General features: G+C 46.0%; 1 protein-coding gene across 1 annotated transcript; it reads left to right on the top strand.

The window, feature by feature from the left end:
* The first annotated feature begins 92 nt into the window (after window positions 1–92).
* wdr70 (WD repeat domain 70) lies at window positions 93–24,483 on the top strand. Its single transcript, XM_003965500.3, has 18 exons — window positions 93–162; window positions 620–673; window positions 757–840; window positions 920–1,025; window positions 1,106–1,274; window positions 1,979–2,038; window positions 2,434–2,567; window positions 3,505–3,658; window positions 5,216–5,292; window positions 9,929–10,103; window positions 16,436–16,535; window positions 16,930–17,014; window positions 17,097–17,235; window positions 20,633–20,733; window positions 20,870–20,949; window positions 22,100–22,216; window positions 23,526–23,688; window positions 23,998–24,483. The coding sequence occupies exons 1-18, from the start codon at window positions 138–140 to the stop codon at window positions 24,083–24,085; spliced, it is 1,911 nt and encodes a 636-aa protein (XP_003965549.2). The 5' UTR covers window positions 93–137; the 3' UTR covers window positions 24,086–24,483.
* Window positions 24,484–27,003: the final 2,520 nt, after the last annotated feature.

Genomic DNA, 27,003 nt, shown 5'->3' with positions numbered 1-27,003 from the left:
TTTGTTGTCTGGCTGGTGCTCAAAATTCCCAATGTTGTCGCTAGATGGCGCTGAGTTGTACTTAATTGGTTAATGCAAGCGAAGAAGAAGAAGCCAAAAACTTCCGGAGGTTAAAGAGCATCGTTGTATTTGAAAACATGGATCCTAGCAAAATGAATAACGGTAACAGATCTATCAGGCAGTTTAAATTATTATATGTTTGTGTAAACTTTATTGCGTGTACGTGAAACTATATTATACAATATCTCTGTGCTAACTTTAATTTACCAGCTCAGGAGTTTTATCCTGTCAAAGAAAAGAGCCTAGCGTCTTTGCTATATATTGTTAGCTTAGCCTGATCTACGTAGTTTTCTTTACTGTTTCTCCCATTCTACAACACAGAGCTTTAGAATCAAATTTAAATTTAATCTATGCCTAGAAGGTATAAACAAGAAGTCTCAGTCGTCACAATTGTTCGCAAATATTCCAATTGAAGCTAAAAGTAAGACAATTCTCAATAGCTATGCATCTATGTAACTCATTTGTCAAGTGTACTAAAACTTATTATTTTAAAGAAAGTCTAGCGTTGCAGTATGGTACTTGAGTAAATAGATCACACTTGATTCTTTTCTTGTATCAGATGAAATGAGTGGTGATGCAGAAATAGCATCTGTGATGGGATTCTCTGGGTTTGGTATGTACAGAAGTTTCCTTTGCTTTATTATAACGTCTGCTGTTTGTGTCAGTGATTGACTGAGATGGCTTTTTCCCTTCCAGGTAAAAAGGCCCGCACATTTGATCTGGAAGCCATTTTTGAACAGACCCGTCGAACGGCCATTGAGAGGAGTCAGCAGGTGTTAGGTAGGTTGGCTTTCAGTCCTTTAATCTGTTCTTCTGTCAAGAGAAGTGTCTGACCTGAACAATATTGTTGCTTCCTTAGAGGAGCGACACAAAGCCTTTGAGCAGGAAGAGGCAGGTGAAAGCTCCACAGCTGTCCAGTCCTCGGCGCCCCCTCAGAAAAAAAACCCTGCAGCGCCGTCCTTCAAGTAATTTGATTGTTATTATTGAAGTCAATTTAACATTCTAGTTTTATTTTTTTTGGCTAAAAACATTTTCACCCTCTCAGAAAACCACAGAGTGCCAGCAGTAGCAGCAGCAGCGATTCAGACTCGGACTCTGACTTGATTGGTCCTTCAGTTCCTCCCCAATATCTCGATGAGCAGATGAAACAAGGTGACACAGGCAGTGATGATGATGATGATGATGATGACGAGGCTTCAGATGATGAAGATGATGTAAGTCCCATAATGTGATAGGTGTCAGACCCTTGATAAAGGGCTCATTGACCGAAAGCACAGATTGAAAATTGAAAAAAAAAAATTGTGCACAAATCCCCTTCTGGGATTTCAGGCACAGAAACATTTAACTTTAACCATTTATTCCTAAGAATGCTTTTAATGATGAAATGCAATGAGGGAAAATTCAGTTAGAGATGATTATTTGGGTGTAAATGGGATAATAACGTCAAAATATCACTAAACAGGCTCAAATCTGGCCAGCTTCTTGTCAGGGGTACTTCTAAAGTTTCACCACAAGATGGCAGCACATGCAAGTCTGACCCGCAAGCAGCGAATTACTGACCAGGAGTTTGTTACTTTGTGCTTTTCTCACTCCAACAACACATTTTAAAATTAAAAAATATAGCATTAATAAAATGCTGCTGTTTTACTGTGTTTACACTGCCTCACACACAAGTATAAGTTACAACGTGAGTGAAATATCGGAGAATCTACGTTTTTACATCCAACAGCACAACTGTTCTTCATTATCCATTTGCAGCTGGTGACTTTGGCTCCAGGGATTTTAGATATGCAGGCTTTTGAAGTGAAAATGTCACATCTAATTTAATATTGGAATTAAGTCTAGAACTGTAACTGCACACCCAATTCGGTCCTTTTAAGTCTTTCAATGTTTTCCTTTGCGCATCTTTCCAATCTAGAATCCTGTCAAGAAGATTCCAGACAGCCATGAGATCACTCTGCAGCACGGCACCAAGACAGTAAGCACTCCCCGATTTAAAATAGTCCCTCAGTGGAAATTCATTTAAGACCATTCCTTAGAACGCTAAGACATATTTTATTTGTCATAAGTAGCTTGAAATATTTAGTTAACATTATAGGCACCCTAAAATATCCAGTATCGGAGACCAGCGTTGAATGAAGCTGAGCATCTTTAGAAATTCATCTGTAGCAGCGTCAGTGAACGCGCTTCAGATTCAAGCTCCTTTTTCTTTGTCCTCAGTAGAAAGCGACTGTGGTATCCAGCGCTGATTACTGTTTTTAAAACAACTTAGGTCGAAACAAACTTTAAATATTTTCCTTATCCCCCCCCGCCTGGCAGTGTGATTACCTCTGTTGAGCTTTGTGTTTTTAAATACGCTGATTGTCTCCGCAGGTATCGGCGCTTGCCTTAGACCCCTCTGGTGCCCGTTTGGTATCTGGAGGGTGCGATTATGATGTGAAGTTTTGGGATTTCGCCGGCATGGACCAGGCCCTGCAGGCTTTCCGATCGCTCCAGCCCTGTGAGTGGTGAGTTCACTTCTGAGAAACATAGAATATCAACACAGTTGCTTAACATGTGGCAAATTAGCTTCATCCAAACATCCAGCACACTCGCTACATTTATGGTTGCCAAAGTCTACACAAACAGCGCGCACACACATTTGTTGTGCTTCATTGAGCCTCATGTTAACTCGGTGGCATCCTCTTCTTTTCATTCAAAATGAGCCTTTCCAAAGCAGATGGCCGAGCTATGTGAGTGTTTGTGTGTGTTTACTCTGTGTTTCACCGGTTCCATCAACAGAGATCAAGTTCTTTTTTTGGTTGTGGGAATCGGTGAGGTGATCTGGAGCAGGCCGCCGCTTATTAACAGAAATGGATGCAACATTTAATGTGATTACAGGGTGACCGGTTAGCATGCTGGAACGATGAACAGGCTCTAGAAAAATGGCCTGACAGAACCTCAAGGTCCAGTTTCTGCTCCTGTACGGCCATTTGTGTTATGGCAATGAGGAACGAGAGCCATTAAGCTTTTACGTTTGCCTCCGCGTCCTGATATCAGCCTTCCAAAGTTAACGCTGGTGGTGAATATGTGTAATAACCAGCGTTTTTGTGTAATAACCAGCGTTTTTGTTTTTCATTATGCTGATTTCCCATCACTGCCTCTGATTATCATGTGTGTTATGATTGTTTTCAATTCTGAACTTAACTATTTCCCATTGTCTGTCAGAGATCAAAGCAACATCCATCAGATGTACATCAGATGTTCTGCTGTTTTGTTCCTATAGCTACATCTATATTTGTTTTTGTTTTGGAACCATCTGAAGGACTAAACGCTGCTTATATAACAGTGTTATAACAGACTTTTACAATCACAACTGGGTGGTGGCGTGCAAACGCAGAGCACGGCGCTTATCAGCATCGCGGCGATATGAAGAGATTGAACATGTGCCGTGTGTCCCATCAGCCACCAGATCAAGTCGCTGCAGTACAGCATCACCGGCGACGTCGTCCTGGTGGCCTCTGGAAACGCACAGGCCAAAGTGTTGGACCGGGACGGCTTCAACGTCATGGAGTGTATCAAGGGAGACCAGTACATTGTGGACATGGCCAACACCAAGGTGAGGTGGTGCTACATATGTGGCTTTGCTTCTGTCTTTTTAACCTTTTGATTTCATCATTCGTGATGATGTCGACGTCTCAAATTCAGGCGAAGGCGTTCCAGAGAGAATAGGATGTTAGATTCTGTGGGGATGCAAAGAAGAAGGGATAAATCCTAAAGGAAAGACTGAAGGAAATGTTTACTCTCCTATAGTAACAGATGCATCCCCAAGAGTAAGTGGTATTTCTAAACACAGGACGGATGTTCGGCTGCTCCGCGGGTCGATCCTGCCAATGCGTAATGGCAGCAAGGTGCAGCCACCAACATGTCTCATTGTTTTGGACGTGAGGATAATGGTTTGTACCATGTGACTGGCTGCGGGCTGTCTCCAGGGAGAGGAACAGCACATGTTTTCAGGAGTGTCGCGGTTCACGTCTCGCTTGTACCTGCAGCTACAAAGGAGAATCCTAATGAAACGGCCATGTTTGGATTTCACTGTGTAGAAGTACACAGTATTGGCGGTCAACCACCATGTGTACCAGCTGCAGCCCATTTAGGCATTGTTAATACCACCCATAGGAATTACTTGTACCAGTGAAGGCCCATTGATTGCAAGTGTTTTCCAGGATGTCCTGTATTCTTGCTCAGTCCCATCTGGTGCGACTGGTTCAATGCAATGTGTTTTGGCGTGCCGATGGTGCCCCAGACGATTAGCTGTCTCATGTGATAATTATGTCTCTGCTGTTGACAATTACTCTCCTGCTTCCTCAGTTCCACACAAGCTTGTCCGACATGTCCCTGTTAAATGATGGCGCTACACAGCACGTCAGCTCGTTGTCGGTAAAATCAAGGAGAATCACCTCCATCACATCCTGAAGCTTTCATCAGGAACATTTCTGTGTTCTGACTTGATTAATATTTGTGTGTTAGCAGCCACTCGTGCCCCCTTTGAGCCTCAGACCCACTATAAAGCAATGGCCTTTTTTGCCATGAAATTTAACAACTTGGTAGCGTATTATTAGTCTCTTGCACTTGCTTTTTATTGATTATTGAAGTGGTGTGCTTTTAGTATTTGACAGTGAACAGGCAGGCCCCTCTTCCTCGCACACAAATACCACTGACATTTGCTCAACTTGTACTCATGCAAGGCTCTGCTTTGTTAAGGGTCCTGTCAAATAGTAGTACGTCATGTCTGAAGCCTCTCTGCAACCCTGAAACACTGGCGGAGGCCACTTTTTTTGGTCTATCTATTCTTTTGAAGAGGAATTCCAGCAGAGGAGACGCCTGCAGGTTAGGGATGCGTGTTGGTTGGAGCCCAGACGCAGCCTGTTGCACAGCTTCACTCTCCACAGAAGGTTTTCAGGCAAACGTACGAGTGATGCAGGTCCAGGAGTCAAAGCTACAGAAACACCGTTTTCCTCATGGGGAGGTTCGGTCTAAGCAGAGACAGATTGTGTATCCTCACAGAACCTTTGGGGTACATGAGAAAGAGAGTGTGTGCTGACTGGAAGCTACCTGCTACCTAGCTACCTAGTTAGTGGACAGTTGGTTAATTTTCACATTTTGCTCATTTCAGGGCCACACAGCGATGCTGAATGGTGGCTGCTGGCACCCCAAGATTAAAGAGGAGTTCATGACCTGCTCCAATGATGGGTGAGTGTTGAACAATGTTTAAATGAACCTCTGAGTGAACAGGAACTTCCTGTGTCAAGTGGTTAATATCCTCTAGTCTGGATTCTTCCTGTGAAGAGTAAAAAGGACACATCTACTGGATGTGTCTGAGCTCTCCAACCTTTATCCCATAGTTCCTGAACCTTATAAAGATTGTATTCACTCAAGCAGAAACCTGATTCTGCTGAGGAAAAACCATGACGGGATTAAATTTACAACACACTTGCAACGAGAACAGCATTCCTCCGTAGGTTCCTGCTGTTGGTTCATCTGGGGAATTTGTGGGTTCTGACCTCGCCCGTAACCTTTTGCCCCGCACACAAGTGGGAATGAGCATTTGTTACTGAAAAGGTGCGACCTTGAGCGGCAACACCACGATGAGTCAAGTGAGAGTGACGGGCAGCAGCGAGGGAAGCGAGTGGCTGTCATCACCAGGGCAAAACAAACACCTGGCTCCAGTGTTTACCAGCGTTACTGCGCACCCAGATGTGGAGGCTGGGTTATTTAGCTCTTACTCAGGCTCTGAAAGTCTTCCCTGGCACGTTAGCGCCGGGTGTTGCCCGCGGCCCGCTAACAGGAGGACGGAGGGAAACACTTAGGAGGGGAGGTGAGGAGGAAAGTGAACATTGTGGTGGAACATGTGGTGGGTTATGTTCTTCTCTGTGTCGGTGCTGACAGCTTCTTCTTGTAAGTCTTTGCTGTGACAGAGTGTTGGGGTATCGACGTACTGCTTCATCACATTCAAGACCTGGAGTAAACATGTGGTGTCCGTGTTGATATCTCGTCTCTGCCCAGTCCCACGTCCTTCCTTACAAGCTTTGAAAGTGTCTGGGAGTAAATCGGTGCGAGTGACCAGAGCGCCTGAGGCTCACCTCAGACAACATTTCCTTTTTTCCTGCGGTGCCTCACCACCTCCTGACGGGTTCTGCTCCCTCCATGTCGTTGACGTCCTTTGAAGAAGAGGCGAGTGAGGGGCCACACTGTTGGGAACCGCTCATCAGATGGCAAATAGCACCAGTGGGTGTCTGCTGCTTCCCATAATTCTTTAAACGCCAGACCAACACGCAGGTTTTCAGTTTTCCTCGTGAACCTTTTGTTGCGTTTATTTGAAAAGGATTCTTAAGTGTGATCAGTGAACCGGCCCGCTCGTTAATTAAAGAGCCCCCCTAATTGTATGGAAGCTTATTCATACCAACGACCTCCCAGCTTCTTGAATGATCTCATTTATCCACCCTCTGCGTTTTGTTGCTGACAGGAAGTTCACGAGAGGGGAGTGCTGGTGAAGCGTAGTAATGCAGCAGCAGGGTGGAGGCGATTGTCCCTCCACAATGAGCGTTAGGTTCTGAAACGGTTCTGCTGAGACGCTCGTTTCAGATTCTTCTCTCATTCTTCATGAAGTCCTGCCATTTAAATATAGTCCAACATTTTTCATGTTTTATCAGAGGGGCGGCAACTTCCTCGTAAGCACTTAGCCACTTAAACTATTTGCTGGAACACCGAACACCTGTTTGAAATCCACAGATTTATTTCTCCGACAGTGAAGGCAACACGTGCTGCGTCTACTTTTCTCCCCATGGAAGCATTTCTTCGCCAGTTGAATAAAGTTCAAATATGACTTTGAGGTTTGCAAGCTGCAGTTTTTTTTTTTTTTTCCCTATACGGAACAAAATCCTTGACATTTTGACATTCGGAAAATTCTTAAACAAAGGTTATTAAGGGTAAACAAAACCCACCACTTCATATAAACGTGTTAGAGCGTGACTAACACTGGGGGATACCTTGCATTTGTGGCTTGGGTGAAATGAGGTGGCTAAATCTTGCTTATGTATTATGACAGTTTCCCCCAAAAGACCGATCAAACCTCAAAGATTTCACTGAAACTTCAGCTGGCAGAGCAGCGGACAGGACAAACGGCGGCTTCTTAATTGAGACCAGATGTTGCTTTTCACAAATCCTGAGACGCACATGTGCATGTGCACCCACCAATACACACAATTAGAGGAATGTTCTCAGGAAGTTTGAATACCAGGGATTCCCTTTGTTTATTTTAGCGGTATTAAAGAAGAGGCTACCGGACGTGTCATGTTCTGCTACTGCAGTGAAACGTCTGCTAGTGTGCCCAAAACATGACCACATTATAGACAATAATAGTCACTATTTTGATCATCCAACAATGGTTTTGACAAGAGAAATAAAATGTCTCTTGTCAAATATTGTGATGGTTAAAGGCAGCACCTTTTTAGTGAAGTAATGAGGGGAAAAGAAAGGGAGTGCGAGATTCATGACAGAATGGGGATGAGGGGTTTGAACAGACATCACACAGTGACTCCAAGCATGTCGAGGGACCATTAACACGCCAAGTTCATCCACAGTCCAGCTCCAGTCTGACTCCTTACAGTGCAACTGTTCCATATCCTGCGCAGGAACGCACATACCATCCCCTGAAAGAGTGCATTTATCCTGCGTATTCACTCTCCACTCATGGTTGACTGTTTGACTGACAGCAGCCTCTGGTTCTTTAGTCCGGGGGCTCAGTGTTTATTGAATCAGTCAGATTATCAATCAGATTGCTTGATTTAATCTCGTCTGATTTTGGATTTTCTCTTTTTGTGTGGTCCCATCTGCCCCGTTTGGACAGTTTTGAGGTTGGATTTGTCCTTCTTAGGCTTTTAACACCTCTGTTAATTTACCTTCAGCTGTATTTCACCCATTCTCCACTGCTTCTGAGCATTTATCTTCCTCCTTGCTTGACTGCCACTGCATGTTCTCCAAAATCTTTCTGGTATTTCCTCACTTTATCTTCCAGAGGGACGAGAATGGAAGATTTCCCTCCTAATCTAGTGAGACAGTTAGTCAACTGGCTATCAGGGCGAACAGTCGATCCCCATCACAGGGATTTGACTTTAAACCCGTTGTTCTTTCCCTCTGTCTCCCCTCCTTATCTCCCCTCATCTATCTAAGAGATCCCAGCAGCTGTCACCCCCCCACCAGGACGATAACCCGACAGACAGATAAAATCAGGAGTCTGAGGAGTTGTCATTCTTCAGTAAACGTGCAAATAACCGTGCCACCCCGTAAAGTGCACACGCATGAATGAGGATGCATGGGTCTTCATTCATTACATTCACCTCTCGGTCTCTGAGGCGTTTCGGCGGGAAGATGAGGGCGAAGAGCGAAGGGGGAAACGGAGGCGGCAGGAAATGAGTAAAGCTGCTGCCCCAATTCTTCATTCTTTCATCATCATTATGTATTGCAAAAACAATCTTTTTCAAGGTGAAGGGACCATTCCGCACCTGTGGTTTATTTTTGATTATGGTGTGTTGTCACCCTCTGCCGTTGCTACAATATAACATCTTGGAGCCTGGAGGCCCCTCACAGGTGACGCTGTGTGGCCTCGTGCGCTTTGCTCTGAGCCGGTGGGCTCCGGGCCACCACCCCCCTCAGAGCCTGCCCTACATTACTGCCATGTTTTGGAAAGTGCCCTTACGATAAATAGCGTTCCAGGTTTTTCTGCGCTGCATGAAAGGTTATGTTTTCTTTATTAGCCTGACAGATGCCTCCCGTCTTCTGTAAACAAGACAGACAAGTGTGTTTTGAGGCAGCAGGTGGACCAATTTCTCATCCAGTCCTTTGGCAATTTCTTTGTCAGTCACCCTAACACATAAATATTCATAACTGCATGTGTAAACACTTATTTTTAACTGCAGCAGCCTCCAGGTTGTATTAGACAAATTTATTCCATGTGACATCGGCATCCTCTTTTTTTCAGGCGAGCAATCTTGTGATTTATTAACAGCATTGCCTAAACACAACGATGCATCAAACAGAGTTTAATTTGAGCCTTGCCAGCTCTCACTCCGACCATATGTCTTCAGCTGGCATTTGTATCACAATGTCGGACTTATCTAAACACAGTTGAGTGTGTGTCTGTGACTTTGGAGCTGTCCACAGAAGAATCCTCGCCTGGCTGTGAGCAGCAGCCCTGCCTGCATGTTTACACTTCTCTGGTGACCTGGTAACCCAAAGGTCAGAACGCTCACTAAAGCTGGCTAACAGACACTTGTGGACACACACTGTCTCACACGAGTGTTTGCGAGGGTTGTGAGAGGTGTGCAGAAACATGTTTCTGTGTAGTCAGGTAGTTCCATAAATAAACTTGGAGGTCACCTGAGGTCAATTTTACTGTGACAGGGTAACTTAGTCTGTAGTCTTGTTATTTTAATCGCTCGGCCTCTATTCTGCATCATTTGCCTCTGAAAATGGTTTAACTGCGAGCTCAAAATACAAGAATGTAAGAATAATGAGGCGGGTCAGGTGGGTGAAGCCTGACAACAGGTCATAGCAATGGGGTCAAAGGTGAAATGTTCCACCTTGTTTAAATCTAAACATCACTGTTCTCAGATCATCATCCACTCAACTTTGAAATTTAAAGAATGTGGAAGTCCAGACTTAAGTGACTTAAATAAACTGCTTCCTCCATATCCATGTCACATGTAGAGTAAGCTATATTGATATTATTTATTTCCTCAGCTGTCCTGGTTGTGTAATGCGTAAATGATTTTAGCCTTTGCAATGGCTGAAAACTCTCTCTGACCTTACCTTTTCTCTCTGTTCACAGCACTGTGCGCACGTGGGACGTGAAGTCAGAGAAGCAGCACAAAGCTGTGTTCAAACCTCGCTCCTTTCAGGGGAAGAAGGTGGTGCCCACGTGCTGCACCTACAGCCGCGACGGGAAGCTGATAGCAGCAGGCTGCCAGGACGGCACCATCCAGATCTGGGACAGAAACCTCAGCGTGAGAGTTCAAACTCACTGTAGCATGTGTAGCAGATTATAAACACAAGCTGTCTGTTTGGCCGTGACCTGGGGTCGCCGGACCGCCAGACAGGCCAGAGTTCAATGTGTCGCTGACCGACACTGACCAGAAATCAAAATGTTTGACATTTGTTGGACGGTGAGTCTGTGCAGCCGAATTAGAGATTCTGTAAGGCAGCACAGTAGCTTCGCTCGCGATTCCTGATTATGTAACTAAATTAAGTGACGTGTGATGATCGAGCGGTGTTACATAAAGGTAATTGAGAGGCTCACTTGCAGCTTTCCGCTGTATATCTTCCAGTTTTGGATAATTAGGTAATTAAGCGATCAAAGTGTTCATTCCGTTCTTCGAGATCTGCTCGGCTGCAAAGGTTGACATTGGCTCCAAACGTGAATTACACGCACTTGAGTTATTTGAGAAATGGCCAGCTGAGGTTTTGTGACATCTGAAGGGAGCTAACCAAACAGTAGCTATCTGTAGTCTATTTAGGTTTTAGAATAGGCATTAAGGAGACAAAGGACTCTCTATTTGAATATTTTGTCCTGATTATGACAAATGAGTTGTGCTCGCTGAACTGTGACGCCTAAAACTCCACAAACCCTCATTTTAATATGGGAAAGTAACGTCAGAGGGCTGAACAGTCCAGTACTGGTGCAAACCGTCTTGTTGTTTTTCTCCTCAAGTATTTGGCACATCGGGGCTGTAATTCATTTGTTCCACTCCAGTGTTTTCATCGGTCCGTCCCCATATGTGGATGAGGTCGAATGACCCTTGTTATTTCATAAGGGAACACAGTGACAATTAAACTGCAGTTAGTGAGTTGGAACAGCTTGATTGGAGCGAAGGGCTTATCCAGATTAGTAAAATGGGAAGTAGGCGACATGATAATTACTCCAGCAGCCAACTTTAATTACAAGACGCAGAAAACGTTGGTAGATGGACGAATCTTTTCTTTTGTCCTATGCCTACTTGTGTTGTGTCTCCGAGGGGTAGAATCCCATCTGACTTTCCTGCTCGGGGCAACAGTCCTGATTGGGTTAAAGCTCTCCACATTTATTACCCCTCTTTTCCCAAACTAAATATTTACCCTGTTTCGCGTAGCAGCTTACAATAGTCGTGTCTGTTGCCTGACCATTGGAGCCTGTCCCGTCTGAATGGCTCAAGAATTCAAGCGCTGCCCCCCTGGCCTAATCAGCAACCTGTGCTGCTGACTTGAATTCAGACACATGCCTAAAAAGGAGCTGGCCCACCGATGCTTTTATTGCCGCTCCCTCCCCCCGCTCAGTAGAGGCCAATCTCTTGTATTGCCTCTATTACTCATGGCTAGAATATGCAGATCAATCATAATCAATCACGTACACGACCTTGATCTAAAGATCAGCCTGATGAGAAGCTATTGAGGTTGACACATTGTGCTCTTGAACCCTGACATGAGTTGATTGATCCCGCAATGGGGGAGTCAGGAAGGTCTTTTTTAGGGGACTGCCACAGAGTGATTGCGTGCTCATTCTCTGAGCAGACAAGAGGGGTCGGTGCCAGAATTACAAGGCTGCGTCGAAATGGTTGCCAGGTAGTGCGCACCCCGTGAAACCTGGTGCGTGGAGAGGCGCAGGCCAGAAACATGACCACAGACACCCGGGGAATGCTATGATGTCATTGGTAGACTTGGATGTTTCCAGACTTCAAAGTAGGACCCCAAATGTGCTGGTTTTGTTGGACCGCCCGGTCTGGGAGCAATACAGGGGGTGAAATCCCAAATGTAATGTGAATCCTGCTTTATATGCTCTCTAATTCAAAGGAAACAAACTCTAAATGATTATTAATTAGGAATAATTCATGCCAAACTCTCTGCCAGTTGCAGATTACAGACACAGATATAAAATAACCTGCCTGATGTACTGGCTCCCACTTTATTGCTCAAAACTGCACTGACTTGTCCAGACGTTTCCAGTGGGGCTGGGACGGTGTCTGTGGGACCTGGCACTGGGACACTGGGACTAATACATCCATGGTTTAACTGCATCCCATGAATGCTCTCTTGGACTGGGATGCCGGCTGGGTTTGAAGGCCACGCCAAAGCCTTGTGATATGGCTGATGGGGGGGAGGGGGGCTGCTCTGCTATACAGTTTAGGTGGATGGTATGTGTCAGAGAAACATCCACATGAAGGTCACAACACAGAAGCAGACCATTGTAACCAGACGAGAAGGCCCACTGGTGTTTTCTTCTTCGCTGTCGGCGGTCTAAAAAGTGGCACGAACGTGTGTTGAATATTTTAAATCATACGGGACCACCATTATATCTATAGACACTCTGGTTAAATATTTACATTGGACACAGGCCATGTAGCCATCGTTGTGACTTGCTTATGATTCCCGTAATTGCCGCAGAGACAAATCTACCTTTCTCCAGACCTCCAGGCCTAAAAAGGTGCTGCTAATGCGATGATTTGAATATTCTGCATATTCGTCCACGTTTTAAAACAGTCTTCACAGAACCCGGTGAGGGCGTCCAACACACACACACACACACGTACACACACCCACACAGCGTCCCCACCACTTGTTGATTTCCATGAAAGATCAGAGCAGCTGTTTTTAAAGACTTGTGCGGTTTGGCCACGCGATCCGCACACAGCAGCAGAGGTCAAAATCAGACGCTCCGTCGGTAAAAACGGTCTCGGCTTTGCGGTTCGTATGGAGTTGGACAAAGAACCTGACAGTATTTATATAATAATACTTGGAATGGTGGTTCGGAACAGTTGGCGCAGTGGGAGATTGTTATCATAGCCCACCGAGATGAAACCCAATCCTCTATTCCTTTAGATATTTATCAGCTTCTGCTGCTGAATGGGAAGAGGTGAATCCTGGGTGCACGCAGCATAGGCATGGAATAATATGACAAATATGCACATCGAAGCGCTGATTGGTGCTAATTTTAGGTGAGGAATAAGGGCGCAGTTTGCAGATGATGTCAGAAGGCTTGAGGGGTGCATGAGAAAGAGTGCACTGGATTCCAGTTTCATAAACCGGCTGTGTAGATTATCACAGGAAGCAAACATGGTGGCATCTAGCAGTGCCAGCCAACATCAGGATGGTAAATAAACACCTAAGCTTCACAACAGCAGTAAATGTTCTAGAAATAGCTGGAGTGGGTATACGTTTGCAGTGAGCATCTCAGATAGCCACCAAAGCATGTCACAGTGCAGGCAGGCATTGGTCTTAGAAAATATGCCCAGATTTTTGTGGATGAGGCTGATTTATGGACTATCTTTCCATAAATCTCTATTCAACAAAGATGAGGGAAAACTTTAGAGATAATCCAGGGGAGACAGATGCGTTTGCAGGACAGACAATCAGAGAACACGCCGATGACAGCACTGGTGGATTATGTAATAAATGTTTTTACTCCAGGATCGCACACGCGGGGCTTGTCTGGTCCTCCTCGGGCCCGTTTGTCTGGTTGGATGAGTGAATATTTCTTAAATACATAAACCAAAAACATTTCCTCTCCGTGTAAACCAACCAGACCCCGAGGACAGGATAGCATAAGAGGAGTACATAAAAAGGGTTAAAACCCAGTTTGTGGAAAGAGCAGATGGTGTTAATCTAAAGAGACGTCACAGAAAGGAAAAGAAACTTTGTGGAATGATTCAACAACGGCTCCTAACTTTTCCTACTATTTGACGTGAGAAATTCTGTGGCAGCAGTTAAAAGCATTCTTTTTATGTTGAGGTGCAAGGTTTTGTCGTCCTCTGCTCCCAGCATATTTATGGTCTCCTACCTCTGCGTTCTGTGCCAGATCCTCTCCGCATCTCTGAGACAAAGCAAACAAGTCCGGGCTCAACTCTGCACCGTTTGTACAATTTGACGTTGAAGCGCCGGCTAATAAGACAAGATAATTACAAGAAAAGGGTTCATCAGCCCACCCTCATGCTCAGAGTCGGGTCCACAGATCCTGCACACGCACTGTTGAGGCCAAAAGGCCATAAATCTGCGTATTGTTGTATGAATGGAATGCACGTGCACCCTCAGAATGAAGTAGCTCACATCCGACTTGTGCATATTCTGCTTTCGCTGCGCTTTAGTAGGTCAGAGCTGTCTGACACCTGCTGCAAGATTAGAGAAAGTGCTGATGAGATAATTTCACCTCTTGACTTTTAGTTCTCGAGCTAATTCTTAATTCGCGTAAAGAAATGGGAAGATAATCTAAGATATGAAAGGAAGAGAATGGATTGGCTTCAAATGGAAACCCTGGAATTATTCCTGGAAAGGCTGGGGAGGCTAAATTACTCAGGTCTGAATAAGCATAATCCATGTTATCTGCAGTTCAAGGTAACCGTGTTATCTGCCTTGTCCAGCTAATAACGTTCCTTCAATTACTTTACAAGTGCTGTCCTTGTTTCCGTCTCGTCCCATAAGGACACGTCACTCATTCTGCACTCTCGTGCTCTTTTTTTTTTGTTGCCAACATTCTCTCAGGGTTTTTCTATCTTATCTGTCTTCCACACTGTGTACTCAATTCCAAGTCCTTATCCAGTGCGGAGTCAAAAGCCTGTATTGCTGCAATTCTCTTTTCACTGATTTATTTGCATTACGTTTAAAATTAATGAAAATGTAGCCGTATAAACCAAGGTTATGTTTGTTTGAGCGTTAGCCAGCCTACTTGCCAGACTATTGCGTCACGGCTCCTTTTAATGATCGATCGCTGCTCTCAGGTTCCGCAGGTGAAACTGAAGCACATGTCAGCGGAACAAGACGGCGTTTCCCATGTCTACAGACGGATCTTCTAACTGGATTTGGGTTATGTTGACGTAAAAAACAACCCCACAGGTTTAGGCTTTGGCTCTGTCGTTCTTTCGGCTCGCTCGTTTTTGTGCGTGAGAAAGAGTGGGGGGGGGGTATTGAGTTGGGTTCCTTCCAGTTTTGGCTCTCACACAACCCCCACAGTACAGTAGTCGGCTCGGGCCGATTTGAGAAAGTCCGCTGAAAGGCTGGCAGCGTTGGAAACAGCTGTTTAGACGAGGATTTAAACATCTCTGTTTGCACAAGGGGAGCCTGCTGGGGAGTTATTCTCTCCAATGGTGCAGCCTCGCGAATCTCCAAATGTCCTTAAATGACACCCCTAAAATCTAACAAACACATTATCTTTTATATAGCCCCTGAATAGCAGTGAGGGTTGGATTCCATCCCCTCTGGCTTTTGTAATCAGTATGTTCTCACCTCCATACAATGACCCTCGGCTGAAATGTCACTTAGCCTACTTGGTTTCCAGTCATACATGCTGATGGTCACAGCCGCTCTGAGTCAGATCACATTCTCATATACAGCAGCATGCCGGGGAGATGGTTACGAGGGCAAAAGTAAACCCACGATTAGCCTGACGAAGACCTTGATGCCGCGGCGTGTTTGTTTGCAGCGTGCAGACCAGCTCTCAGCGTTGTAACGCAGATCCCCTCGCAGCTGCAGCTAAAATCTCTTATTCGGTGCAAATAAATGACTTAATGAGTGTGTTGGCATGCTTGAATAGCAGTTAAGGACCATAAGTAGGTCCGGTGAGGCAAATCTCTCCCGTGGCTCTTGTCCAGTTTATAAAGTTATCACAAATATTTAGTTGTTTTATACTTTTTAACCCGCCAATTCTGTCAGCATGTGATGTTCGCAAAGTAAAAGCAGCAGATCGGGTTTGCTCTGGACTGGACTCAGAATAACAGTTGAAAGTCTGTTCATTTATTGGGTTTACAGTGTCGGACAGACGTCGGAGCCAATGGGGTTTGATGCCGGTTGTCCTGTATGCTCTTATTTTGAAGGGGCAGATGACTCTTCTGTTAAAGTGGTGTTCTGACAGTTGCATTCTGCTCTGTATCAGGAGATTATAAAACTTTATTAATGATGATCAGTAGTGACCAAGGGTAGGTGTTTGTTTAAGCAGACAGAAAGCAGCGCTGCTCCATTTAATATTTTGGCTATTAAACCGATGATTTATACCTTCTTATCGTTTTTTGGACTTCTTAAAGTCCTCATAATGACGTGATACTGATCTGTTAATAAACCGGATTCTGCGTCTGCTCAGTTTTCACCTCGGTGGGACTGTTTTCACAGAGGAGTAAATCACATCTGCACTACATTTATACTTTCTTAGACCTCGTGCATGACATGAATTAATGGAACGGCGTTTAACCTGGCCGTGCACTTATTCGTGCCTTTCCAGGTTAATTACCGGTTAATATCAAACCACATCACTAAGAAAGCGTAAACGATACCAGACGCTGTATTAAATGGAGGTATTCGACCTCTTTTTATGTCTTTTTAGGTCCACACAAAATTTCACTGTCGGCAAGCACACATTCCAGGATCAGACACATCGTGCCTCGCCTTCTCCTATGACGGCATGAGTCTCGCCTCACGTGGAGGTAAGAACAAACTCTCCTGTTTACTCAATCACGCAAACTCATAAAAGGTCCGGCGCTCTCGAAAGGTTTTAGGTTCAACTCCTCTAGAATAAGCAAGTAAAACCAAACACCACCAAGAAAATATCAGGAAAAAGCCCACAATAGGAAATTCTGTATAGACACCAGCCAGAAGATTTCTAACACAAACAGGAATAACTCAGAGCGAGAGCCCTTCACTTTGCATATTTCTGCAATGTAAATGAAAAGTAACTCTTCCAGCCCTGTTAGACAGTGAAGCAAAGCCGTATTTACTTTTGTCTCGCCAAGTAAATAACCTCATGGCGGCACCGCTGCGGTGACCGTAGAGTAAATCTCCTCATTTTTAGTTTACCTGATGTCTCCCTCTGCTTTCTAGGTGATGACACGCTGAAAGTGTGGGACATACGGAACTTCAGGCGACCCGTGAACGTGGCCACGGGGCTGACCAACTACTTCGCAATGTAAGTCGTTCAGTTTGAATACAGGTCTTGATTACTGGCAACTTTGGATTCTGAACTGCTGGTGTTTGTCTATCCCTGTAAGGACCGACTGCTGTTTTAGCCCAGACGATAGGCTTGTCATAACGGGGACGTCGGTGAAGAAAGACGAGGGAAACGGGAAGCTGGCGTTCTTTGACCGAACGTCTTTTCAGAAAGTCCATGAAATAGAGGTCACCAACGCTGTGAGTTCTGCCCCTGCCTGTTCTTCAGCTGCTTCATGCGATGCGTTGGTACCTGAGGTCTGTTAGCCATCATATTTCTGGATGTAGACCGATGGTGGCACGATCTGGGGGGAAAAAACCAGAAGAGAGGAGTTTTGCTTGAAAAGGTTAAAGGGAAAAAGGCGGAAAGTGGAGTTATGTGACCTTTTGTCATTCCCACAAAGCGTTGGCAGCGTGGCGTCTGACACATTTATGCGCGCAGCATTTGAGTCGCAACCCAAAATTTAATTATGTTCCATCCACATGCATGGGGAGCGGGCGCGCTGTCACATGTGTGAGCGTACGTTGCACTTTTGACTGATCCCGTATCTCCAAAAATCAGCAGGCAGCCGTTGGTGCTGAAGCAGGGGAGCGAGATGCTGCCCTTCGCCGTTCATAACAGAGCTGTAACCACCGCTAATGGCCACAGAGGGAATGTTTTTTAGAGAGACAGAAGCTGGGTTTGTGTGTCTGTGCATCCCTCCGTTCTGTCATCCAGCTGCTGCAGACTTTGGCACGGTATCAACGCTAAATACACACCCCTGCGATCGGGCAGTGGGGAGGACAATCTGGGCTTTGGGTGACCCATTTATTTAATCAGAGTTGAATATAGTTGTAATGAAGTCTGCTCTTTGTTTAAGTCCTTATCTTAAAATACCATTTTCGAGTCGCTGGGCTCGAGCAGCTCAGTTCAGATGAATGATAATGTTCTTTTCTGAGTCCAGAGCTCAGCCTTCTGCTTTTTACTGCATTTCTAAGGTGGTCAAATAACGTGTAGTAGTACTTCAACATGAAGATATAAAGATGAGAAGACATTTGATGATGATTTGATTCCAGGAATCCCAGGCAGCAGAGAAAGCCTCTGGATGTGTTTAGCACTTAAACCAGTCTTTCCCTATTGTTTCGCCCTGTGGTCGTTACTCTTCTTTTACTTATTTACCAAAGAATGTAAATATTTGGAAGTGGTTTTTCCACTGGCTTCTCACTGCTATCACCATCTACCTTTGTGAAAAACTGTAAGCTTTGATTTAAGTTTGACTAAAAGCCTCTTCCTGTGTGACCTCCATCTCCTGGGAGCCTTAATACCTCCACGTATGGCGTTGGCGTCTTGGAGGACTTCAGAAAAGTGGCCAATCTCTGGGTTTTTTCTACAAATACTCTAGTTCCTAAGTTCATATTAGCTGACCAAAACATGAAGTATTTTGTTTGAGTGTCTGACAGTTGCTAATTTTTGAGTCTGATGACTTTGAGGCGTACTGGTTATTTCTGGTTGACATGCCCTCAGTGACCCTGATGAAAGTGCTATTTACTGTGTTTACATCAGCCACCTGCTTCTCCGACGGCTCCCAACGTTTAAGTGCAGCCTTTTTTAAAGTGGCGTACCAGGCAGACAAGTGAAAGGAAGGACCACCAATCATTTCTAACTAAACAGACCGCACCAGCCCGGACCTGGACCCCACGCTGTGCTGAGAAGCTAATGCTGTTTCGTTTTATGTCTGACACTTACTTTGGTCCATCAAACGGGGCAATAACCAGGTGAGACATTGCTGACGATCACAGCAGCGAGCATGTGATTGGATTCCACTCGCCAAAGCAGTTTATACGATTTACTCGCCCGCTCTTTGTCCCGTTTCCACTCACTCGCTCACTCACTCACTGTGTGGCTGCAGTGCTAATTTCTGTCATTTCCTGACAGATATGGATAAACCAGCCAAGAGTAGAAGGGGAGGGCCCACATTTCTACCCAATAAGCAGCCACCTAACCTAACGAGAACCACAGCTGCCATGGCTTTTTCCTGTCCTGTGAACTCTGCATCCGCACCATCCTGGTGCCTTATTTATTCTAAAACACTGTTTGGCGTTTCAGGCTGATCAGACAAAGAAAGCTGCTACCGTAGAACCGAATGATTAAACGTTCCGCTGTGATGTAATCGGGTGGAGGCGAAGCGTAAACAGGGGTTCCGAGAGTCTAAACACACCGCTCGGAATATCTGGAAAGCAATCTGAGCGGACTGAGCCGAGCGCTGCTCGGCTCTGGGTTTCTCAGCAGATCCAGCTGGGGTGGGCCCCTCTGGACGGCTCCGTTTTAGGCACCTCCGCTCGCTCTGTTTGTCTCGTTCCACCGATGACAGGAAGTTTTGTTTGGTTCCGAGTTTCACCAGCCTGCAGTTACCTGGCGGTCGGTTACTGTAGTTATTATAACAACATTGTCTTTACAGTGTCGACCGGAGGTTTAGAGCTTGGTTAAACTATGGGATTATTATGTGAATGAAATGAAATACGCATTTGTTAGACCTAATCACGCATATAAAACTGTCCACTGTGTATTAAAATTAACAGATCACAGTGTTTTATCTGCGGCGCCAACGTATTTATGTTCCTGCGTATTAAGTGGTTTATATCAAATGTGGGATTTCTGAACTTGAATGCGAGGCTCAGCGTTAAGCACATCCTGTTTAAAGCGTTTCCTGATCTCTCGATCAATTACAGGCAGCCTGATCTGGTTGAGCAGATTAACCATCATCTGTCCCGTGACCTCCACAGAGCTGCTGGCCTCCTATTGCAGATATTATGCATATCATTTTAAAACAAACTTAAACAGAGCGGCTTCCAACTGAAGTCACTCTAGAACCAAAACAATATGTATATATATATATATATATTTTAAAGGTGACAGTTATTAACTTTGACACTGACAACTTAAATCTAAATGGATCACCAGTTGGTGCCTAATAAATAAATCATAAAACTACCAATGCATGACATGGACGCACAGATATGTGTCCATCCCCTTGAGTGTGTGTGTGCGTGCGTGCGTTGGATGGTGTGCGACTGTGACTTCTTCTCCTGGTGTCCTGGTGGGATGCACAACAGCTGGGCGCTAAGCTGCTTTCCCTTCCACGGTCTGCGGACATCCCAGTCATACTTGCACCCACCCCCCATTCTGTCACCACCACTGTATTTATGATGTGTTCCACATTTTAAAAACCCTGCCCTCGCCTGTGATGTCATAATGTGGATGCAGAAATGTCCTCCGCTGCGGCCTATGGCGGTCTTCATCACTGTGATAAGAGGTTACTCCTCTTCTGCCCTTTTTTGTTTTTGCCCCCCTCCCTTCCTCTCTCTCTCACACACACACACACACACACACACTTTCCTATTGGCAATGTGCCATCTGTCATACACAGACTTAAGGATCCAGCCCTCAACATCCAAATATAGTCAACTAACAGAGCAGAGCATGCTGGGAGTGATCCCCAGTATATCACAAGCACCCTGAGTCACACAGCAGGAGCATCACTATAAACATGGCCGACAATCCAGGTTTGACCCCGGCTGTTCAACAAAACATCAACACACATCTTTTTTTCCCCCCCAGAGCGTCATCCGCTGCTTGTGGCACCCAAAACTAAACCAAATAATGGTGGGAACTGGGAATGGACTGGCCAAAGTCTACTATGACCCTGTTAAAAGCCACAGGTAGGTCTACTTGATGGTTTTTCCCTGAGTCAAGCCAGTAAGTTGGTAATTTTATGACGTGCCAGAGTCCAAAATTCCTCATTTATGTGTTTTAAGTCATGCCAGGCCATACTCACCATCACATCTGGCTTTTTAGGGGGGCTATGCTGTGTGTGGTGAAAAGCAAACGGAAAGACAAACACGCGGAGGCGTTAACGCAAGATTACATCATCACACGTAAGTTTTCCTTCATCGTGTACCTGGAGACGCATCCACTGGATTCTAAACCTGCGGACTTGAGACCCGATTCACGACATGAGCTTCATCGTGCGACGAGCAGACAAGCAGCTCCCAACATAATTCGGCCTCATTCCTGTAATGGGGGGGGGGGGGAGCTCTGTGAGGACAGTGATTTTAAGGGCCCATTAGCTGATGAAGTAGGTTGTGGATGAGTGGCTGGTCCGCCACGCTACACTGTGACACGCAGCGGCCATGTGGTCGGCAGTCACGCCGGATCACGCCAGGGACAGCTGCCTCTCCCACTTCTGCTGGCGTGATCTCCGCACACACACACACACACACACACACACACCCGTCATCCCGTCGTATCAACAACCCACGAGGCCATCATCTCTTCTCCGCGTGGCTCACAGTTCCGCCCCGGTCCAGAGCAGCCGCTGTCGCCTCCTCCCTGATTGGCTGCAAACACCAGTCCAAACAGCAACTGTTTGGGTTTCTGCAGGGTTTTTTTTTTTTTTCACACAGCGGCATCATGTGATTTTCCTCGCCATGTCAACAGGGCGTGAAGCAGACAGGCATTTGACTGCGCCGGGCGGTGAGTGACGCACTTGATGCCCCGGCACTGGAAAATTAGAGGGAACAGGAAACAAGCGATGGCCCATTGAGAAAATCGAGGGAATCTGTTAACAGTAACCTTTTTGCTTAATGTAGCGTGGAAGAGAAGTACTAACGGCCAACAGCGACGCTGCGGCTGAATGGAAACTCGCTCCATCTCGCCCTACAAGTGTCTCTTCGTAACCTCGGGGATAAGAGCAGAGCACACACTCGCTTTACACACACCCCCCGTCGCTCATTTAAACGTATTCGGGCACACACTCACACACACCCTCGTGGATTTAAGTGCTGGGGGCCTTTTATTGGGGTATTGTTAACAAAATTGTGAAGAGGCACAGAGTGATGTGAAATAATAAATATGCTAGCGTGCACCAAGGCAGAAGGCGCACACGAGAGGACCGCTGCCACCAGAGGTCAACAGGTGCTCGTGGGTTTGGATCTTCTGCAGTAGGAGAAGTGCAGGGCTCAGTTTGAGCCGCTGACAGCAGCTCTGTCCTGTGATGAGTTATCCCTGTTTTCCCCGTTCCTCCAGCCCACGCCTTACCCATGTTCAGAGAGGCCCGGCAGAGAAGCACACGCAAACAGCTGGAGAAGGACCGACTCGACCCAAAGAAATCCCACAAACCAGAGCCTCCCGTGGCTGGACCAGGTACAGTTTCCAACCTTTCCTCTTCCTTAACTGTTAGAAATTAAAACAAAGGCAACAAGCAAAAACAAATCTAGAAATTAACTGATGTCTCTGGGATACCAAGCAAAATAAAACTCACTGCAATGCTGGTGTGATAATGAGACACAGACGTAGTTTGGCAGTCGATTTTAAGCATATTATTAGTCATGTTCTTAACTAGATGAATGCTTCTTTCTGTCTGAGACAGATGTACGAATCCACAGTTGTTGATGTTGTGATTCCACATTACGCAATCCCAAAGAAGTGGGGAGCTAAGGCGGCGCTGCTCCCTCTTGGCCTTTTAAAAAGGTTCATTGTTGCCTCGTATTTTTTAACTGCCGGGACAGAACGACCCATTTGATCTTTCGACCACATGGTCCGACAGTCTGGGTTTCACTACAATGTGTCGGCAGAAACCGCATCGACGCATGACTACGACACAGTTTGCCACTGAAACGGCACAAAACCGCAATTTCTACAGAAGTACGTCACCCGACTCGACTATTTCTGGTTATTTGTTTAGCTCTGGTCCACTTGAGATGCTAGCTAACGTAGCTTTAATGCAGCTCAGTTCATAATTCAGGTAATAAACCCAAAGCTTGTTGTCGTAGCACTCCAGATGGAGCCTTTTAGGCTGATCTCCTCCAGATATTTGTACTTTTCTGATGCCAGGTCAGACACACACATTCCAAATCTACAGGGAAAGCAGCTATCATAGGTCAGACTGGGACACACGGAGTACACAGCTTTGAGTGACGGCTCGGTCACCAGGGTGACCTGTGGTGAACAGTGAAAGCAGACCATGCATTATAGGTACACGATGATGATGATGATGACAATCTGTGGATGACTTGCTTATTAACATTAAGATGATTCTGAGACAAATGAGTCACGGTTATAAAAAAAACTAAAGCAGGGCTAAAAAAAAAGATTGTGTTTTCGAAATGATAATTAAAATCGCAGGGCTTATTTTAATTAACCATGCAGCACAGTTAAATGACATTAAAGCGTCCCGGCAGCGTTTCACTGCTTTTGCAATGACGTGATGTTTGCTGCTTGGTTTGACGCTTGCAAGCAATATAAACAGGCTGGTCGCTCCCAAAAACAGTCCGCCGGCAGCAGGAAATCCACATATCTGAACCTTGGTCGTGATATTTTCCTCCAACAGCTCAACCAGCCAAAAACAGCAAAGTACTTCACAAACAGGAGAGCGCGCAGCCTTAAATACCAGCGTTTACGACACTGAAATCCTTTTCTGTACGTCGTCTGAGCTCCGTCTGCTTCCTGACAGGTCGTGGCGGAAGAGTAGCAGCTCACGGCGGCACTCTGTCTTCATTCATCGTGAAAAATATCGCTTTGGATAAAACGGACGACAGCAACGCCCGACAGGCCATCTTGCGTCACGCCAAGGAGGCCGCAGAGAACCCCTACTGGATCGCCCCCGCGTACAAAAAGTAAGCAGCAGTCATTTGTGAAAACAAGGGGTATTAATCATTTACGGGCTTCCTGTCCAGCTGGCTGCTCTTCTCACCCACACGTCTCTCCTTCCTGGGCTCGGTAAGCCGAGCATCGCTAGAACTGTTGCCTATTATAGTGTCTTTCCATTAATTTTCCATAAATGTTTAAGAGGGATGTATAGTTGTATAGGTGGGCACCTCAGACTGGAGGAAAAATAGTCTGATGTGCAGTTTTGTTCTCTCCTTGTGCACCAAGTTAGTCTCTGATTTCCCGTTTTGAACTGGTTGACCCGTCTCCTCCTATAGGACCCAGCCAGAGCCCATGTTTGCCGAGGAGTCGGATGAAGATGAGGAAGCAGAGAAAGAACCAGAGTGGAAGAAGCGAAAGATCTGAGGCACTTTTTACATTTTTAAAAGAAAACAATAAACAATATTTGGCATTCGCAGGTGACCATTTGGTTAATATATTCATTTTAGTCCAATCTTGTCACAAAGTAATTCACATTTATTTACAAGTAAATCGTCGTGATTGACAGCTTGAAGTGAAACCCTTTTGTGTGTTAGCTGCCACTCACAGTCAGGTGCACGTTACCTGCGACATTGTTGAGGTTGAATTTGATGATAAATATGTGTTACATGTCCTAACGTGACAGGAGATTTCCTGCAGGTCCCTTGAGAGGGTCAGTTGAAAGCCTCACGCTGCCGGACTATAAATGCACCTTGCAGACGCGTTTGCCTCTCTGTCTGGATCAGCACCAACCGGTTGTAACTGAAGACTGTAAAGTGTAAACAAATCGTCTGAGGTCATTATTTTTGGGACTACTGGCTCTCTGTGCTCCACTGGAATCCCTCAAACGCAGCAACCTGCGTAGTAACATTGATACCTGCATGAAGGGTCCAACGGATGCAACTGTGTCTCGTCTCAGTGTGATTATTCACCACCAGAGCACCTTTAATCCATTTTCACTCTATTGAATTTCACTTCTTTAATCCTCTTTTCCCACTCCTCCAGAGTCAGAGTGTGTTAATGGCTCATAAATTGGTTCCAGATCCCCCCCATCTTCCCCCCAATCGGTGTGTTAAAGAAATTTGAACCTTGATCCGTTCATGAAGCACCGACTTTGAAGGTGAATCAAATCTGATTGCGCAACATTCCCATACAACAGGAAGGAGTTATGTCGCCCTGGAAACGCTGAAACGACAGAGGAAACCACAACACACGGCGCTGTCACACAGCTCTGTGCTCTGGCTGTAACACCAAACATGTGGAGTTTGAATTGGATTATTTCTGAACTGTAAATTTCAGTGGCCCTTTTTTTTTTTTTTTTTTTTTTGCTCCACTTCCTTCTTCAGAGACGCAATCGCCTAGCTGGTATTTCTCAAACTTGGACACACACAGAGCTGCGCCTGAAGCTGCAGGCAGACAATCAGACCTGGCAACCAGTCCGTCCACAGCATGCCAGCAGCAGGAACGGGGAAGGTTTGAGACAGGAGGCGATGGTTTAAACTGGGAAGCTGAGAGCCTCTCAGGCTGAAGGAGGTGAGGAGTGACTGCTGTTTAACTCGGGTGGGGAGGTCAATCCGCCAGGGGCGGCGCGTGTGGCGCAGAGGCCGCGACCTCCCGATAACAACACTTCCAAACACGGGGATCATCTGAGGACAGACTCCAAAAGCCTTCAGGCGTCGGCCCCAGATGTCACCTTGTTTAAATTAAAGAAATATAATGAGTTAAAACAAACCAGTCTGACCCAGATATGGGGAATTCAAATCTGAAGGAAACCAACTGGCCAAATTCAAACTTCCCCTCGCTCACTTTTGCTGCAAGTGCTGAGGGGTAAAAAAACCCATCAGCATCCAGAATCCTCGGTCCGGACACAAAAGCATTTGGGTCCAGTGCAATAAATCTGCAACAACTGGTGTCTTTCACCGACGGGGAAACGACGGACCTGCTGTGAACACATCCGAACGTCATCGGCTTTAAAGATGATTGAGTTTGGAGCCGTTTCCGCATATATTCAGGGAGAAATATCGTCCATCTGGGGAGTCTGTGCAGCCGGGAAACGCAGGTGTTTATGATAACGGGAGCGGACCGATGAGAATTACCTTTCCATGCGCGCAGACGTCGGACCCCCGCCATTCTCCACGATTCAGAGCTGGCCTGCTCACCATCACTCCCCACCATCACTCCCCAATGCAGCGTTGGAAATGGCTGCACACCCCAGACAAACATATTGTGACGGGCTGAATAATCACTCCTGCAGACACATCCTGGATCAGCCTGTGGAACCACTCAGGCTTCTCATTAGTCCCGTTCACTTCCACGTATTGGGAAAGCAAGTGTTTCACGGTCTAACTCTGAGCTAATGACACCGTAGAGGCCTTCCCGCTCGTGCACTCGGGCCGCGCTGTCGTCACAGTACAAGGCAGGACACCAGCAAATCGTTTGATAGAAACAAGTTTATTTCCGTAAAAAGTTATAAAATGAATATTGTACAAAAATAAAGTCTGCGGCGAGCTTTGGTTCTGTAACATGAAACAAGTGAGACAACAGGACAGGTTTTTTTCACAGAGGTGTTCAAACAAGAAGCCAAAATGAACCCAAGATTCTCCCCTCGCCGTCGGCAGAGAGGCGTTTCTTTCGTCAGAACTCAGTCGCCGAGGGGCTGCGGAGGGAAACGCGCGGGACGATGGGGCGGCTAGTTTGCGCGCGAGTAACGGGCACTCTGAGATTTCTGGGAAGCGTCTGAACTGGATTCTCATCTGGAAAGGCTTACACACGAATCGGTTGTAAAGGGGAAGATGATCCAATTGATGAGGTATGCTGTGATAAAAGCTTGGAGTCGTAGTGTTTGGCCTAAATTCAGCCCGATGCAGTGGATTTGTTCTGTGTGCAGGCGGATTACACAGCAAAGCTGGCTTGGTGGGCACAGATACCTTGGTCCCTAATCCGTGCTAACATCAAGACCTTCCCCAGGGCTCTCTTTGTTCCCCTTAAACGAGGGCCTCGCGGGGTCCCGACGGGCACGGCAACGCGCTTTTAAAGAATGTGTTGTTTTCCGGGATGTGTGCAGTTTGGGAATAAACTCGGCCGAGCAGGTTCTTACACGCAGCGCATACATCGAGCCCGCCCCGCCCCGCCCCGCCCTCTTCGCGAGCACGCTCTTTTGTTTGCGAGGTCCAATCGTGCGATATTTGTATCAGTCGGGCGACGGCAGCTGCTACAGTAGCGAGTTGTTCCTTAAACTGCTGTCACCAAAGTGCCTTTGGCGAGGGGGATGTTTGGTTAAGACTCGTGTTAGAGGATCATTTTCC

Source organism: Takifugu rubripes, chromosome 6 (genome assembly GCF_901000725.2).
Source record: "Takifugu rubripes chromosome 6, fTakRub1.2, whole genome shotgun sequence".
Lineage (NCBI taxonomy): Eukaryota > Metazoa > Chordata > Actinopteri > Tetraodontiformes > Tetraodontidae > Takifugu > Takifugu rubripes.
The sequence above is the reverse complement of the archived record's forward strand: the minus strand, read 5'-3'. Positions and strand labels throughout refer to the sequence as shown.